The 17,232-nt window shown below is 41.2% G+C and overlaps 1 protein-coding gene across 1 annotated transcript; it reads left to right on the top strand.

Moving 5' to 3' along the window:
* Nucleotides 1-3,399: 3,399 nt before the first annotated feature.
* ubac2 (UBA domain containing 2) lies at nucleotides 3,400-9,951 on the top strand. The gene is made up of 10 exons (XM_070916131.1): nucleotides 3,400-3,523; nucleotides 3,969-4,093; nucleotides 4,976-5,095; nucleotides 5,396-5,502; nucleotides 6,123-6,246; nucleotides 6,392-6,439; nucleotides 6,575-6,683; nucleotides 7,385-7,527; nucleotides 7,688-7,834; nucleotides 8,114-9,951. Exons 1-10 carry the CDS (start codon nucleotides 3,493-3,495, stop codon nucleotides 8,219-8,221), a joined length of 1,062 nt encoding a protein of 353 aa, XP_070772232.1. The 5' UTR covers nucleotides 3,400-3,492; the 3' UTR covers nucleotides 8,222-9,951.
* The last annotated feature ends 7,281 nt before the right edge of the window (nucleotides 9,952-17,232 follow it).

Here is a 17,232-nt window from a genome sequence, read left to right as displayed (position 1 = left end):
AGTTTTATTGATTTCTCTGAAATACATGGCATCTGTCTGAAATATGGATTTATATTATAGTTTAGTTGTTTTTTTGTGACAAACAAAGCAGTTCTGCATTCAGTAAACCCCTGAGATTTGTCGTGTGTGTGTGTGTGTGTTAATGAGGTGCTTGCATGTCTACACATATGTGAGGGTGTGGGTAGTGATGTGACATTGATTCTTGCTTCATCTCCAAAAACATACACGTAAGTATTGACAGACAGGAAGGTGGTGAGCAGGGTCACACGTAAGCCATCCTTTAGTGAAACATGATGACGATGCACTCTCTCTCACTGCGGCTGCACTCATTTTTTATCATGTTTCTCGCTCTCGAGGGGGCGAGGGACTTTAAAAAGCTAAACTTGGGTCAATAAATGATTAAGAGCACCTTTTGGTTAAATTTATAGAAAGACAAGAAATGGACAAAGAAGTATACAAAAATATGACACACAAGACACTTGCTGTGCGAAACAGCCTTGGCCTGCCAAATGTTTGCATTGCAGGAGATGGAACCATATCTAATTATACTAATGAATAATATCACTCATTTTGGATTAAAGCCCTGCAAATGTCTGGTAATATAAATCAACTGTGGCTCAACTTGTATTGTTTTAGGCCTTGGGACACAGAGTGTGTAGCTGGAGACATGCAAAACTACACTTCAACTGATGCGTAGGGCTAAAGGGTGAATATGTGATAAATTATGTAAGGGGTCAAGGGTCACTAATGTTGTTGAACATTGATTGTTTAGAAATATTTGAAGCTGGTCATTTACTCGAGGACGTACAGTTGATGATCCTAATTAGCAAGCAGTATTACGTTTTCAAAAGTAAGTAATATAAATAATATATTTTACATTGTTCTGAAATCTTTGAAGTAGGCCAGATTTTGCAAATGCAACCTTGTCTAAATGTGCAGCGTGCCATTTCCTGGACACAGGCAGATAAGCTGTGATGCAGGACTGAAACAATACCTCTGTTACAAGCGATTCTTCCTGAATACAGAGTGGCTGACAAGTGAATAGCAATGATTCACATAAATGAATGTGTGAATGAGTCATCAGCTTTTCAGATGACCACCTCAGAGGCTGTCTTGACTAAAAAAGGTTTGTGACTTCATTCAGCGCCGCTCTACTCTTTCACGCTCCCTTGTATCTCTCTCTCTCACACACACACACACCCCTCACAATTCACCGAGTAGCATTGTCCTGCCGAGAGATGTGTAATGGAAAAGATAAATGGAGGATAAAGCTAAGGTGACAGGACCGAGCATGCATGTGTGTGCGTGTGTGTGTGTGTATTTGCATGTGTCTGTGTATGTGTGTGTGCCCGCATGTGTGTACTGCACAACAGACCAGCAAACCATCTGCTCATCTCCTCTTAATGAACAAAGCAAACAGCAGGAGTCAAGGCTGTCTCCAAATCTGGAGTCTCTTTATTGGTAAGCACACACAAACACAGACACACACACACACACACATACACATACACACATCTCTGCGCTGTTTAATCTGATTATCTTTGATTGAGAACAGGGGCAAAGCAACCTTTTTAGACCTCACTCCTACATCAGTGACAGAGAAGGTCTGAAACACAATTAGCAAGCTGTTCCTGAGCTCTGCTTTGCAGTCACATCTGACCACAGGCAGCCAAATAGACCTAATGGGTGGGAACTAACCAATGGGAACTAACACGCTACTGCATCTGTGGATGATGGGGAAATGCAACACTATTAGACAGCTGTTCGCCATATCTTTTCAAATGTACTTGGACGTAACATAAGCATTGGATCAATTGGCTCAGGAGCAATCACAGCCAGGCATGAAGGTATACACACACGATCTGATGTGAATAATACTGGCAGCCTGCAGTGTAAGACAAAGCAGGGCCTCTGCAAAGGAAGTCTGGACCTTGACAAGATATGACATTGTGTGCATAAGGCCAGAGAACCATAAGAAAAAGTCATTAATCTGGACTTTGTGCAGCCACATCCTGCTCAAGGCCCCCAGGATAATTAACAGTGTTACCACTCTGTTGAGAGAGCTGACCACATGGCTTCAAGACATGAAACACCCCCTGTCTGCTGCTTCTATGCATCCAACCCACAAACACATATTTAATCTATCTATAATTTCGTTATCCTGATTGTCTGAACTGTAATTTTATGATGTTGGTCTATTCCGTACACTCACATCTAATGCATGTCTGTCCGTCTCGGGAGAGGGATCCCTCCTCTGTTGCTCTGCCTTGGGTTTCTTCCATTTTTCCCTGTTAAAGAGTTTTTGGGGGAGTTTTTCCCCATTTGAATTGAGGGTCTAAGGATAGAGGGTGTTATATACTGTACAGATTGAGTTCAAACTGAGCAAATGGTCATAGATGACAAGGCTAAAGATCAAACATTATTAGACCAGTGCTTCAGGGCCTGGGAATACCCTGTCTGAGGTGCAGAAGAGAACAGCAGGGTGGTGTCGTGGGTAAGAAGACTGCCCTTCATCAGGAAGAATCATCCGGCTACAGCATCCCTGCTGAAAGGCCTGTGAGCAAGACGCTAAATCCCAGGTGCAGGATGCTGCAGCCGGATGGTGGTTCTCAACCTGGGGTTACAGAGTGGTCACTCGGCAGACAGATATTATAATACAGATGAAGATGACTGCTGTCACCGCTGTGTGGATGCACTGTGGTGTGGTGCACCAAGACCACGATCTGATATAACACATCTTTACAAATTTGCTTTAAGTAATTTGTTCTCATCACCTCTGCCATGGTTTCGTTTTTACTGTACTAACACAATATTTTTTCTTTTTAGGGCTGTGTTTTAAGTGTATGTTCTATTATTTTACTGTCACTTTACTTTTTCATTTATATTAAATGTTTGGTTTGCTTGCTTGCCTGTTTAGTTTGCTTACATTATATTATAATACATTATTATTAATATTATTATTATTATTATTATTATTAGTAGTAGTAGTAGTCGTAGTAGTAGTAGTATCAATTTATTCCTGCAGAGCCAAATTTATTTTCAATTTTTGTTATTTTTTATTTCATTCTTTATTTTTTTAAGTACTTTCATTTGAAAAAATACATCAGATAAATTAAACTCTTTTAAACCAGAAATTTGTGTAATTATTTAGTTTCATGCCTTCAGCAACTGATCACAGAAATAATGTATCGATAATCTATATTCTCTGTTGTTTCATCAGTATTAAAGCCCTCACATGATCAGTAAATATGTCTATGGATCCTCAACACGGAGCAACAGCGCCCTCCTCCGGTCTATTGTATTCTAATTTCAGCTGACCGCGAAACAACACCTTTTGGGCTTCTCGGGCTTCTGTAGGCGATTCCCTTTCCCCTGTCTCTTTTTCCTCACAGCATGGACCCTCTCTCCAACTTTATTTCGGTGTTTTAGTGTTAGTTTTGTGTCGCCTTGGGATTAACGGTTCATCTGGATTCCGGAACTCACCGAGACACCATGTTTACCACCACCGGCTCTCGGGGCCTCTGTAAGTATCCCGGGTCCACCGTTAAACGACTGCCGGGCTGTGGCAGTCCTGTCACCGCTTCCCCTGTTAGTTTCAACGGTAACAGTTAGCTTAGCTAACCGATGTTAGCATGTCGCTGTCATTGATTTCTGATTCGAGGCAGTATCTATCAATTACAGCCGCGTTGAGTTAATTAACAACCTACGTTTTGCTTTTCCATCTAAGTCGGTTATTCGGCTTAAGTGTCATAGTTAAAAATCGCATCTTCTGAATGAACAGCTAAATTTGTATTTGGAGGGGGAGGATATGTGTCTGCCCTGCCTCCATACTCAAATGAGCCCCTTCTTTCTATTCAAAAACGGTTACTTAAAACACCTCAACATATGCAAAACTGCTCGCTGAAGAAGGCGACAGTGTCAGTGTCTTGTCATAAACTATCCATGTTGTGTGTGTGTGTTCTGCACAGACAAGGCTCCTCTGTCCAAAGGCCTCCTGCTGGTTCTCAATGGGCTGACTGTGATGCTCACCCTGCTGCCACAGTACCAAGACCTGTTCCTATACAACCTACAGGCTGTCACACAAGAGCACCAGGTATGTGTCTGTGTGTTACTGTGCCACATCCTCCCACTTTGTGTGAAACTGTCTTGTTTTAAACACCAACAGACACACATTGTTTAACTAACATTAACCATCATGAGGACTAGAGGATAAATAAGCTTTCAAAACAGAGAGACCATCTCTGCTGTGTTTTATGAGGCCCACTAACTAGCATTTAGCAGAGTTTTCAGGTCTTTCATTGTCTTCACCAGCGAAATGGAGTTTGCACAGTTGTCCTGGTGTGGACTCTATTGCCATCACATGACCTATGTAACCTAAGGAACTTTGATCATATGATAATAAATTGGTGCGGTGTTGTGTGAACTACATCTGTGACACTGCAAGGATCCTGGAGGATGAATACAAGGAACTGACAACATCAGCTGTTTGTGACCAAAACCGGTCGCAGCATCGACTGGGAGAGGAGTCAGCGGTCGAGGACCAGAAGAGAGTGTACAGCTGGAGAAAGACGAAGACCATTCACATCTGACGCCAAAAACCATCTTTGAACAGAGACAGGGATTACGTTCTCACCCCCATACACGACCACCTGTTATCACATGACCAAAGTCCCTTAGGTCACATGTTAACGTGTGAGCCACTTCCATTCACTGATGAAGACCAAGACATGCAGTTGAAAGCTCTATTAAGTAGACCTTGACTTAATATTATTTTGCTTGAAAATGATTTGTATTGAAATGTAGCGCTTCTTATTGGGTCTAATATGCAAGATAGGGTATAACATTGTGGTTATATATGCTGTGTTATTCAAAAAAGGCATCATTACACTACAAGTCATAATGTTGTCGGTCCTCCCCTGTGCGTTAGGTGTATTTGTGTGTATGTGTTATAACTTTGCTCTCCCTCGTGCTGTAGGTGTGGAGGTTGTTGTGCGGCAGGCTGGTCTGTCTAGACGTGAAGGACGCCTTCTGTAGCAGCCTGCTTATTTACAACTTCAGAATCTTTGAGAGGAGGTTTGGCACCCGGAAGTTTGCTGTAAGTACCAAAGTCATCACTAGATGAATACATAGATTTAATCCACACATTTATTAAACTTGCAGATATTCTTAGCTGAGTTAGATGGCCCCAAAATCTATAATGGATGGATGAATTGCCATTTCACACTGTGTCACACATTGTTGACATGTTCTGTGACACAGTGTTTTCTTGTGTGGTATTTCCTCTCCAGTTAATTTCATAAACAAAAGCAAAATGACCCTTAGTAACAGTTCATCAAATCAGAAATGTTTGAAGACATGCACAAGACATTTGTTTTCTTGCTCTTCTTAATTCCAGTCCTTCCTGTTTGGCACGTGGTGTCTCTCTGCACTATTGGACTTCCTGCTTGCCCACGCTTTCCAGTTTCTATTCGACTATGAGGTAGAGGAACTGCCTGCAGGACTGTGAGTAGCTTGGTCACTTTAGTAGCCACAGTACATGCTAAGCTTCACTAAAGCACATGCTGCATCTCTGAAAAGATAAGAGCTTGTTTTGTCACTTTTATGGCCACTGAGTATCCCGCAATTCAAATATGAATAGTCTGGTATTTAGTTAGGCTTATTTATGGGTTTATTAAGTGTCAAAGCAATGTTCAAACCATGTGTCACTTAAGTGGAAAATCTTCATTTTTCACCTCCACATATCACCATGTAAGCCTTGGGCAGTATCCAGTTTTTAATTTCTTAATCCCCTCCCTTCATTATATTTGGGTATACGGTATTTAGATGGTGGTGGACTGTGACAGAAGCATACAATCCACCTCCACAAAAGAAGAAAAATAAAAATGGCTCGACAAACTTAGTGAAATAATAAGAGAAGATACTAAAGTAACTAGTTTCAAAAGCCCAACGCCCCAAACCCAACATTGTATTTCCTGGATTGTCTGAAACATTACTAGTACTGCTAAATATCAATTTATTTTCATGTTAATGTCTGGCAAATAGCTGTTTCAGTGATTTGTATTAAGCCGCATATAACAAACTCTACTCTACTCTGTCTCTTTTCCTGTCACCTCCTCTCCCAGGCTCGCTCCAGTCTTCTCTCTGTTTGTGCCTTTCTACCTGTTGATCCCCAGGATACCAATCACCCAGGTCCTGGGCCACATCCAGATCACCAACAAGTCTCTGGTCTACATAGTATGCTTGCAGGTAAGCCCATGTTCTGCTAGTATGGGCATGTATGTATTTATTTAGTTTTCTCTTTTACGGTTCATGAACTCTTGAGAAGAATTGCTTTCTAATTAGTCTGATCCTTCTTGTTTCTGTCTTCCTCTCACCATCTTCTGTGGCACAGCTGTTGACATCCAGCCCCTTCATGTGGCTGCTTGTGCTCAGTGGACTGGTGAGTAGCCAAATTCTTCTTTCCTCATTTAGCTTGTATCTTGTTAGTGTAGCTGTATTTACAACAAAGATGCACTGTGAGCTAACTTCGGTGTAATGTTGCTTAATACTTGTTTGGCTTGTGACTTTCTTTCAGATTTCAGGCGGACTATACCACTCCAATGTTCTCTGGATACAGAAGCTCCTCTTTGTACCTGCCTGGGTGTCTTATATTGGACGTTACATTCTGGAGCCACTCTTCACAAGTGAGTCCAACTGTTAGTAATCACACACACAAATCCTGTGCCAATCCTTAGCACTGGTCACTGCAGTGTTGAAGGGCCTTGTCTCTCTCTGTCTAATTGAGGAAGAATAATAGTTTTACATTTTAAGCATTTGAACAGTCCTATGATGCAGGAAGACTTACAGCATTAACATATGCTAAATTCTCCTTTATATTTTTCAGTGTTACAGGTTCAACGGACCACACATCTGACCACACATCTGACCACACATCTGACCACACCCAACCACACCTATCAGTGATGTTGGATGTGGTCAGAGGTGAAACAGATGTAAAACTTTCAACCAGAGTGGGCAGCAAAACACTGCTTTTTAGTCTGGTGTTAAGTTACACTTGTGAAAGATGTGAAGGAGTGTTTATCTGCCTCAAAATAGTCAGAGCTGAACAATGTTGCTTTCCACATTTTGTTCCACAACTGAAATGGAGCATGATAACAGCAATCTCATTTGGTTACTGCTATGTTTCTATGTCCAAATGATAGGACGTCAATATGAACTGCAGGACATCTAAAATATTTATGCTATTTACAAGCAACAGATGCAGATATATTTTGTCTTTGCCTTTGTCTTCATGTGTTACACTTTGCCCAGTGATGTACACACACAGTATGACATGTTTTTTAGTCTACCTATTAATGTGTTATTAACATCTGGGGTCATCAAGGCTCCCAGCCAAGCAATGAGACGCCCCTGGGGATGGGTGCCACACTGGACATCCAGAGGCAGCAAAGGATGGACCAGCTCGACCAACAGCTGCTGCTGGCCCAATACAATGAGGACAGGAGGAACACCAGACAACAGCCACAGGTAGATGGACACGCACTGATGCACAGACTGACCCCCAACAAAAACACAATGTCAGAACTTTGTCCACTTGAAGCATCAGATGCCAGTAGTTACCGTTGTACCATCTGAACAATCTATACATATGTACAAAGTACTTGATTCTGCCTCCATGTCTGTGTAGTCTGGGTTGTTACAGTGGACCAGGTTGTTCCCGTCCCTGAGACACAGAGGACAGAACCGACCCCCAATGCAGCCCCACCCCCAGGCTCAGACGCACCCATCCATGCAGCCACCACTATTGGACAACTCTCCTGTCGCAGAGGAGCAGGTGTGTGTTCGCCTGTGTGTTTCTGTGTATGTTTATACATGTGTGTGCAATGTTTTTTTCATTAGTAGTATTGATTTTCTTTTTTGTAATTTGTAGATATTCTTTCACATAAGAACCAGAATCTTAATACAAAGACAGACTCTTGTTCACCAAAACTAGATTTTCTGGCCCACCTACACCTTACTTTGTGCAGGGTAGCCTTTATGAAATATTCCCAGGTGATGATTTGTCTGCAGCTGATGTCTCTCAACTGATGTTTTTCTTTTTGTTGTCCCACAGGTTGCACGGTTGGTGGAAATGGGCTTTTCTAGGATTGATGCCCTCGAGGCCCTCAGAGCTTCAAATAACGATATCAACATGGCAACCAACTTCCTCTTGCAACACTGAGAGAGAGAGCTCAGTGAGTAAAACAGAGGTGAACGAGTACAGAGAGAGAAGGCAGGAAGAGAGGCAACCAAAGCAGAGGAGCAAAAAGCAAAACAGAGAAAAAATGTTGGAGAGAATCTAAGACAGTAAATGATGGAGACGATATTTGTACAGATAATCGGAAGGCTGTGTCACTACTCACTGGAGCAGTGTTGGGCTGACTCAACCTGAACTGAGCCTGATAGCAGGCTGATTAATGAAGAAGTGTGAAGCACAAAGTGGAAGACATTTGCGTCATAGCTTTCTGACGGTCGCCGTTGTGTGAAACAGGCGTCATTGCTCAAGGCACATGAGTTAGACCTCTAACTCCAAGGGGGTTCCCTTTTGAAAAATATACAGAAACCAAACAGGTCAGAGCTTTCCTCACAGAGTCTTCAGTCCAGTGGAGGAAACATAAAGAAGGTTATTTCTTTAAAACAGAACTGATGCTGAAGCACACAAATCAGCTGAGATCTTACACACCCTCCATATGGATGCCATCTTATAACTATGTGAAATAGAGTTTTATATAACACATTGTCATGTACTGCCACTCTACTTCCAAAACGGCTACTGTGTAACCAGCATCTTAGACCCTGATAACTGGTTGGAGATGATAAGTATGACATGGAAAACATAAAGAAAAAGGTGCACAAGGTGTTTGAGACAATGGATCAGAGACATTATGTCATCTGTCAGGTGTTCATCTCCTACTGGATAAAGTAAAATACTTTTTGTTAAGGATTTTAGGCTGTCCGCTCTAGATAGTCGATTTTTGTTGAGACAATAGGAGTGACAACAGGAATGCAGCACCTGCTAAACGGTTATATTTAACTCCATGAGAAGGTGCAAAGGTCATAATTACAACATCCAAATTTGTGATTAAAGAATCCATGAACAATATAACCTTCTTTACCATGTTTTTATTACACAGTTGTTATTTCTTTATGTTGGCAGTCTTAAATGGAAGTAGCAGGGCTTAGCCCTTTCCTGCTTTAGATGTTTTAACATCGCAGTCAGCCTGACTGACAGCTTCTGTAGAAGCCACATTTCTTTCAGAGCTGACTGGTTTGGCCCATTTGAAACTCTACAACTACATTGTTGGTGACAGAAAGGGCTGTTTGGCAGGATATGGGTTAGATGGGCTATCTCAGGGTCTGTGCGGTGACTTCTTCTGTTAATGATCTAATCACATTTACAGACATGAGTGCACATACACAGATGCACAGTAGCCTTTCGAGGAGGCCATGTCTCGCATCTCAAGCTCTCAAATGCATACGCACACACTCGTCAAGGTTTTATTTATTCTGTCTTAACCGTGTTTGAGTTCTTTCTCTGCCAGCACACGTGTCTGAATCATAGTCTTAAAAGACCAGTGATATTTATTATGCAATATCATGACGAGAAATCTATGGAGGCTATGCACATGCATAGTAACTACTTTGTGTATATAAATGTGCAAAAAATGTGTGCAAAGAAGTAATATTGCAGCCACTGTGTGTTGATGTCAAAGACAGATGCTAGTTTTATATTTTGTGCATAATAATATTGCTAATATATGACCACTGAGATCAGTCTGTCATTTGTGTGTATGTATTTTCTAGAGTGATATAATAGTATGTGGGTGTGATGAGGGAGTTGTTGCATGGACAACTTTCTGATGAACTGTAATGAATCATATTCGATCTGTGGAATAAATCAACTCGCTGAATTATTTGCATCACATAGGAGTTTTTCATTATGACAAACAGTCTACAGTGTTTTCTGTACAACTAAACCTTATGTTATGAGACCTTAATTGACAAAGCATGAGTCATGAAGTGAAATTGAAAGTTTTAAAATGGTTTGTGGGGGCCTGATCTTCCTGAATATAAACACTAATATACTCATGCACCACATGCATTTAACTACAGGAGACAAAGAGGACTACATGCGACCAAAACATGCTGACAGCTGTTTTTTTTTGTTTTTGTTTTTTGTATGATTTATGGAGTACACTCTTGCCATCAAGAGAAGGCTCCAGGAGAGATCCTCTGTAGTTTTGTTTGGATGAAGGAATTGTTGACTGTTGCACTCTAATACCATTCAGTGCAAATGCTGACTTTGTATTTCTTTAATCTGCTACCACCATCTCCAAATTCCCATGCAATTAATACCAAATATAACAATTCACTGTTCTGTTATGAAAATACACAATTACAACTTGAGTAACACATTTTAATAGCTTTAATGCAATAACATATCAGATGCTGTCTCCGTACAGTATTAATTGTACCCTGGCATCATTTACAAGTTTACAGGGAATCATTACACTGTTGTGGTACTACTTGTCAACACATGATGGCCCTCTTGTGCTAAGATAAGAAACTGATTTATTTGTATGAAGAGAAAATGTTCAATGACAACACATATGAGCAATGTACTGAAAATGAAAAGTGAAAGTGTAATTTAGACTGGCTGTAAACAGTAAAATGAAAAGTGAGACTATAATTTAGACTGGATGTAAATGGTAAAAATGAAAGTAATGGCTTGTCAAAATCCCTTGTGTTCAGTTGAAAAAACTGGAAAAGTATTTGTACCACATACGTCTTCAGAATTGGAAACATTTTGATAATAAATCACAGTTAGAGTAAAAAGACTCCCAAGACTACCTGAGATCTGTCAGGCAGAAGCCAGTGCATATAAAACTATTTTGCTAATGCTTTCATCTTGAGTCTGCCTTTTCTCACTGTCTGTCCAAGGGCCCTGCTAGAGACTCTTGTATCTGCTTTTTAGGCTTTTGAATAGAATCCACAGCAGAGACATCCACTGTAGAAATACTGTAGATATATTTGTGCATTATTACAATACAAATGTACTCTAACTGTACATATCTTTCCTGAACATTGCATGGTAAGGAGAAAAAAAAGTAATTTAACTTATAACTCATTTAAAACCAAGACAAATATCTCTAAGCCAGCTCGATGCTCATTAGGAAAGTTAAAAATGGAACATTATCTGTGATTCCTCCAGGGTTTAAAGGAAACGTGCACCAGTAACTCTGAAAGCAATAAAAGTGGGGTGTGCACATGCACAGAGGCTTCATGTGTAACGTCTTTACGCCACACTGTGGTATTTTGCATAATAAATACTGCATGTATTACAGGAAAATGCAGTAGAGAAAAAAAGGGTTGCATAATCCCAGTGGGAAGTGTACGTTCAACTGAAATTAGACAATTCAAGATACAAACAAAATGCAACCGTGCTGTAACAGATTCGAGAAATACCCTTTGAAACAACTTGACCATGATTGCTCTGTTATTGTGGAAGAAAAATCCACCTGTTAAAGTTAAGTTTCCTTTTGTCACTAGATGGAGACATTGCGTCAAGTCTGTGGTGTTGTTGTTGCCAGTTAGCCAGCTCTGCCACACCCACCCGCTCCGATTATTCCACAGAGCAGACAGCTCCAGCAGACAGTCTCGCTCCAGGGTGGCTGAATATCAATGTAGAGAAATTATGCACATCTTCAAGTCAAAGAATTTCAAAAGCATATGGTTTGCCAACTATTCCCTGAAACACAAAGGAACAATGAACAAATGATAACCTGAGCAGCCTATATTTTTCATCCCGCATATGTTGCAAATCTTATCTGAACTCCCACAGACACTCATGTTATTTATTTTATTTTATTTTTTATTACTGAAAGGTCTCCTGAGTTCACATTGACACAGTTCCATCCACCCTCAGCTGACGTCGAACCCAGTCAAGCGGTGCAACTTTTAATGGCTGCTGAATTGAAAAGCAGCTTAAACCAGAGTGATTAATATCTGTATGTGTCTTTGTGTTTTAGTGTTTAATTAAAGACACTGATTAAAGAAAAAAAACATCACTGACAAACCAACCTCATTAGGGAGATTCTTTTGTGAAATGCCCACTTAATGTGCATCATTAATCACGCCTCGTTTGGGGGTAATGATTTTGATTTTTGGAGCTTAGGGAGGATGTTTTAGTCATTTTTATTTCAAAATTAGGGTAAATTTTGTCTCTTGATGGGTGATTAAAGCTGTTTTGAACAAGCATGTCTTTATATTTAAACCGCTGTGTGAAAATTTAAGGCATATCCTTGTGTTAAACCAGGAGCATCAGCAACAGTAACAGAATGATGATGTATGTTCTGGGGGTTTCTTCTTGTCTTGCAGGGAAACCATTATCGTTTACAGTACAGCCGACTGTGGCCTTGAAGCATCAGCAGTTGAGTCGGGCTATTTGTCATTTCAGGTAAGCCGTCTGTGGCTCTATTAACCAAGGCCTACTGCACTGAATATCCTGACATACTTCTACTGTATAGGAACAGTAATGTGTGTGTGTGCTTCTGCTCCTGCACTTCTGTCCTTTTGAGAAAAGATTGAGTCTTTTATTTTATTTAGGGATAATTAGCTTCTGGGCTAAGGTTAAAATTAAGGTTCAGGTTGGGATTGGTTGAGGACAATAATGTAGAGGTATTGCATAAAGGAATGGTTCAACGTTTTGGGAAACATATTTAGAGTTAGATGTGAAGATTGACACCACTTTCATATTTAAATATGAAGCTATGCCAGCTGCCAGTTAGCTTAGCTTAGCACAAACACTGAACAGAGGTTCCTGTTCCTGGCACAAGTCCAATCTTCACTTTCCTTTTAGCTCAGTTCCAACTACTCCTGAAAATAATATCTGCCTGTTTAGCTGCAAAATTTCAGTTTCAGTTTTTTGCTGGAAACATGATGATGAAGCAAAAACAGAGCTGAAAGGTGCTAAAGTGCTCAATAGAGCTTAGGAGAGCTGCCAAACTCCTGACTCCTGACATTACACGTAGTCATTTGATCTATTGTTAACATGAAAATGTTATATGTATATCATGCCAGTACCAGTATTTATTCACAGAAGCTATAAGTTAGTGTTTATGTTTCAGTGTGAGTGAATCACTTGCGGATGCTGTGCAGCTGGCATGCATGTATCACTTCAAACAGCCAGAGGCCAGCACCAGCTCCAACGCTGTCTCCGCTATATTCCCTTGCCGGCTCTGTTGCCATGGTGAGTGCATGCCGTTTTGTGTGGTTGCCATGGGGACCCTGTATTACAGCCTTCCTCCTGCTCTCATCGTGTTTCTGCATGATCATTTGTATGCCTCCTGTACACTAATGCTTTAAAAAAAAAACATTAGCAGCACAGGGGAGTGCCCTCAGGGATTACCTTCTGTAGAAACACGCCGAGGTATTCCTGACGCTGTTTCAGTGGAGGACAAAAATACCAAAGCAGCTGACTTTCTCACTGTGACTTTGCATGTTTGACAGTGAAAATGTCAGATGTATGAGAATAAGTCAGAACAAAGCCATCTCTTTTTCCTTCTCACTTGTGAGCCCATGGCTCTGAAAGGCAAGAATGCCAAATGCCTCCCACTGACATGGTAATAATATTCAAGCTAGTGTGCTTTGAGATAATGACATCATTTGTTTGCTTGATTCATTCTAACAATCACAGTTTGTCCATGTCTTTCACACTCACAGGTTATTGTGTCTTTGTATATGCCCTGCACGTGTGTGTGCATGCATGTTTGTCTGCCCACATGTGGGAATGTTTGCATCCCGTTCTCAGGGCAGAGAGCGAGCGGCAAAAGCCACTGATGTTTTCCCCGAGTCACTTTGAGAGGAACTTCATAGTTAATGGGGCACAAAAATGTACCTGCCTTCAGGCCATTCAAGGGTTTGGCATTTCACTTCCATTGTGCGCTGGCTCCTGTGTGCCACTTGTGGTCTGTTTAGTCTGTGCTTGCATTGGTTACGTCAAAAGGAGAGCAATCTTCTTTCATCATTAGGGCTTGGCTAGGTTCACTTTAGGCTTTGTGGGTTTGTTCAACCTGTTTTTTATCTTTCAACAATGGTGACAGCTTGTGGATGTGCAACTTGTTTTTCTTTTTTTCCTTTTGTTTGTTGACATCTCTTACTAGATCTGTGCCTAGACCTGCCTTAACCCAATTATAAGAAATCCACAATCCCACAAGATACTCATCTGGGAAAACTGTCATTTGCAACCCCAGCATCTACAAAAAAAAGCACTCTGTACTCCAACTGTCACAACTCTCTAATCAGCATTACTGTGAGGTAAGCAGTCATCACTCTTGACCATCAATTGTCACTGACCCCAAGCATATGCCCACAATTGTGTCTACAAATGAAAGCTTTGTGAGTAGCTCCATCTTCTGGACCACATAAACAGCGTTTGGTTGTAATGACAAAGATGTGATTGCCACTTCTGTTTGTGCTGAAGTGACCAGAGGAGATTTATTTGAGGTGAAACCTAAGTAACTCCAGATAAATACAGGTGCCACCGTTATATGAGGATTTAAACACCACAGCAAAACAAAATGATTGGTTGTTGGTTTTGGAGGGGAGTTCATCTGAAAAATGACGAGCTAATGTGGCCTTTACACTCCCTTCTCCCCCGTTTCCTGAAACATGATACTGATGCACCACAGACACTCGCAGTAAAACTTAAATGTCCAGAATGTTGACAGGAGTGGAAACAGCCTTCTTTGCTCTCTCCCTCCTCTATAAACTATACCTTGCTCTTTCCGTGCCCCTGTGTAGCACTCAGCACACTCCCAGGAATCTCTGTGTCCTCTGACCTTTAATGTGGTTCACTTCCTCTGTAATTGTACACACGGTATGGCATGAACGCATGCTTCGTGTGCCGGTGCGTTTATTTTTATGCATCTGTGTATGCATGCCAGTGTGTGTCTATTAATGTGACGAACACAGAGTACCCATTCAGGCTTCTACTGAAGGTGAAGGTGTTAAGCTGATGAAAGCTTTCTCTTCCGTTGCTCCTCTAAGAGAACTTTACACACATACAGACACGCTCCGGCAGATCCATTACATCCGGTCTAAAACCAACTTCACTAAACACTTCCGACATTGTCCTGACTGTGGAAGCGTCCAGCTGTTAGTGCATTCATCACAGAGGGTTAGAGCTGATTCTGGTCGTCTTTCTGCGCCACTGACACACAGCAGGAAGACGTTTCCTTGACTCAACAACAGGGAGAGAGGACTTTTTTAGCAGACCCATCTTCTTTCTACTCTCTCCTCTGCTCTCTGCCTACTCATGACCTCACTGCTACTACTTACCTGTTTTTGTGCTCCATCAGTCTTTCTAAGTAGTGCTAACTGGGCATCCTGTTTCGAAAATTCATGGACTCACCATCCTATTCCGGTCATTGCAGCTTCTGAGCACATCAGCAGTCAGCAAGTCTACATATGAGTTTTGTTCGGAGAAATGTCAGACGGTCAAACTAATTTCAGTCAGCTTACTCACATGGAATAGATTGTTATTTGAATGTAGAATATGTACAGCATTGTTATTAGGTGTATAGGCTCTGACCTCCTCACTCCCGACAAGGACTAAACTCAGCATGGGCAGGGATTGGGGCATGATGACGAATGACTTCCCCTGAGGAAGAACATAGACCCTACAGGTGGATGCTGGAGTGGAGGTGTGAAATGCTATATGAACAGTGGCAGCAACATTGTCACATACATAACAGAAACAAGACATAAGTGAAAAAACTAAAACAACATGCTTGACTCACACATGCAGTATATGTTGCAGTGAGAAGAGTATGTCACGCGGACTTGATTTACCTGGTTGAACTACATGTAGCTTGCAGTAGTTTTGCAGGTATTTTGTCATAAACCAAAGTATTGGACAAATTTAATGTTTGAATCCTTGAAAATTTAAGGGATCACTGAACTGAATATAATAAATCCTGAGGGAACATGAATGTCTGTGCCAAATTCCACAGCAATCCATAGAATATATTCCAGTCTGGACCAAAGTGGACGACCGACCCACAGCCCGACAATGCCATTCCTAGAGTCATGCAGCTAGCTTAGCTAGGCAACAAAACAATGATAATAGATGTTCTGTTGTCTTTAATGGGAAGAAGAAAAGAGCAGAAACAAGCGAACGATTGACTCTGATCTCACAAAAACAAGTTCATCCTGTTAATAAAGCCATGAATATACTATACTAGAGGTCAATCATGCCAATAAAACCAATAAAACACCAATAAACCAATAAGCACTCACTGCATTTTATGATGTTGTCTCCTCTGTTTGAGTGAATGAGACAAGGGGGAAAATTACATTTAATGTGCTTGAAAATGAACAATGGGCAAAACCACCACCAGATCAAAATCCTATTCTTTAGTTGTGGATGAATGAATGGTGTGGTGTTAGCTGAAAGCAGAAAGATGCTGGCACCTGAACCATGCAAAGAATACTGTTGACGACAACACAAATCTCAAAATACGAGACATTTTTATCAGACTATTCCTGGTTCCTTTGTCACATCTGCACGCATGAATGGTCGGACACTTTGATCACCTCAGTGTTGGGACTAAGATAACAGAGAGCTCACAGTGTTCTTTTAGTCATGTTTAAACACAAAGAGACCCCACCACCACCACCACCACCTTCCCCTCCCCTTCCCTTTTTAGTCTGTGCTGATTCACAACGGTCTGGAACCAGCCAGCTCTGGAAGCTTGTCTCCATGGAGACAAGGGTGGGAAGGAGAGTGATGATGTTGCTGGCAGAACAGCAGTCCCGAATCAGCCATGTGTTTCAGTGTGTGTTTGTGTGGGTATATACAGGAGACAAACAGAGAGAGATGATATTTCCTCTCTAAAAATAAGGGTAATTTGGTTGTCTAGCACTGCACGCAAAATAGCTTTTATTCAGTCAGAGGGATTATACGTGACCTGTCAAATCTGAGAGGGAAAAACAAGCAGCTTGTATTGATAAGTAAGGCCATGCCCGACATTGATTGATGGTACAGGTTGTGACAAGCAGAGAGTGCAACCAATTTCTTGTGACACGCATATTCTCACATGTTCAGATTATAGATAGCAACACGGAAAAACTAAGTGACATTTAACAGCCATCTTTCATCTCCTTTAAATGTTTAAAAAAGGGGATTATGGT

This window comes from Enoplosus armatus, chromosome 12 (genome assembly GCF_043641665.1).
Source record: "Enoplosus armatus isolate fEnoArm2 chromosome 12, fEnoArm2.hap1, whole genome shotgun sequence".
Taxonomy (NCBI): domain Eukaryota; kingdom Metazoa; phylum Chordata; class Actinopteri; order Centrarchiformes; family Enoplosidae; genus Enoplosus; species Enoplosus armatus.
The sequence above is the reverse complement of the archived record's forward strand: the minus strand, read 5'-3'. Positions and strand labels throughout refer to the sequence as shown.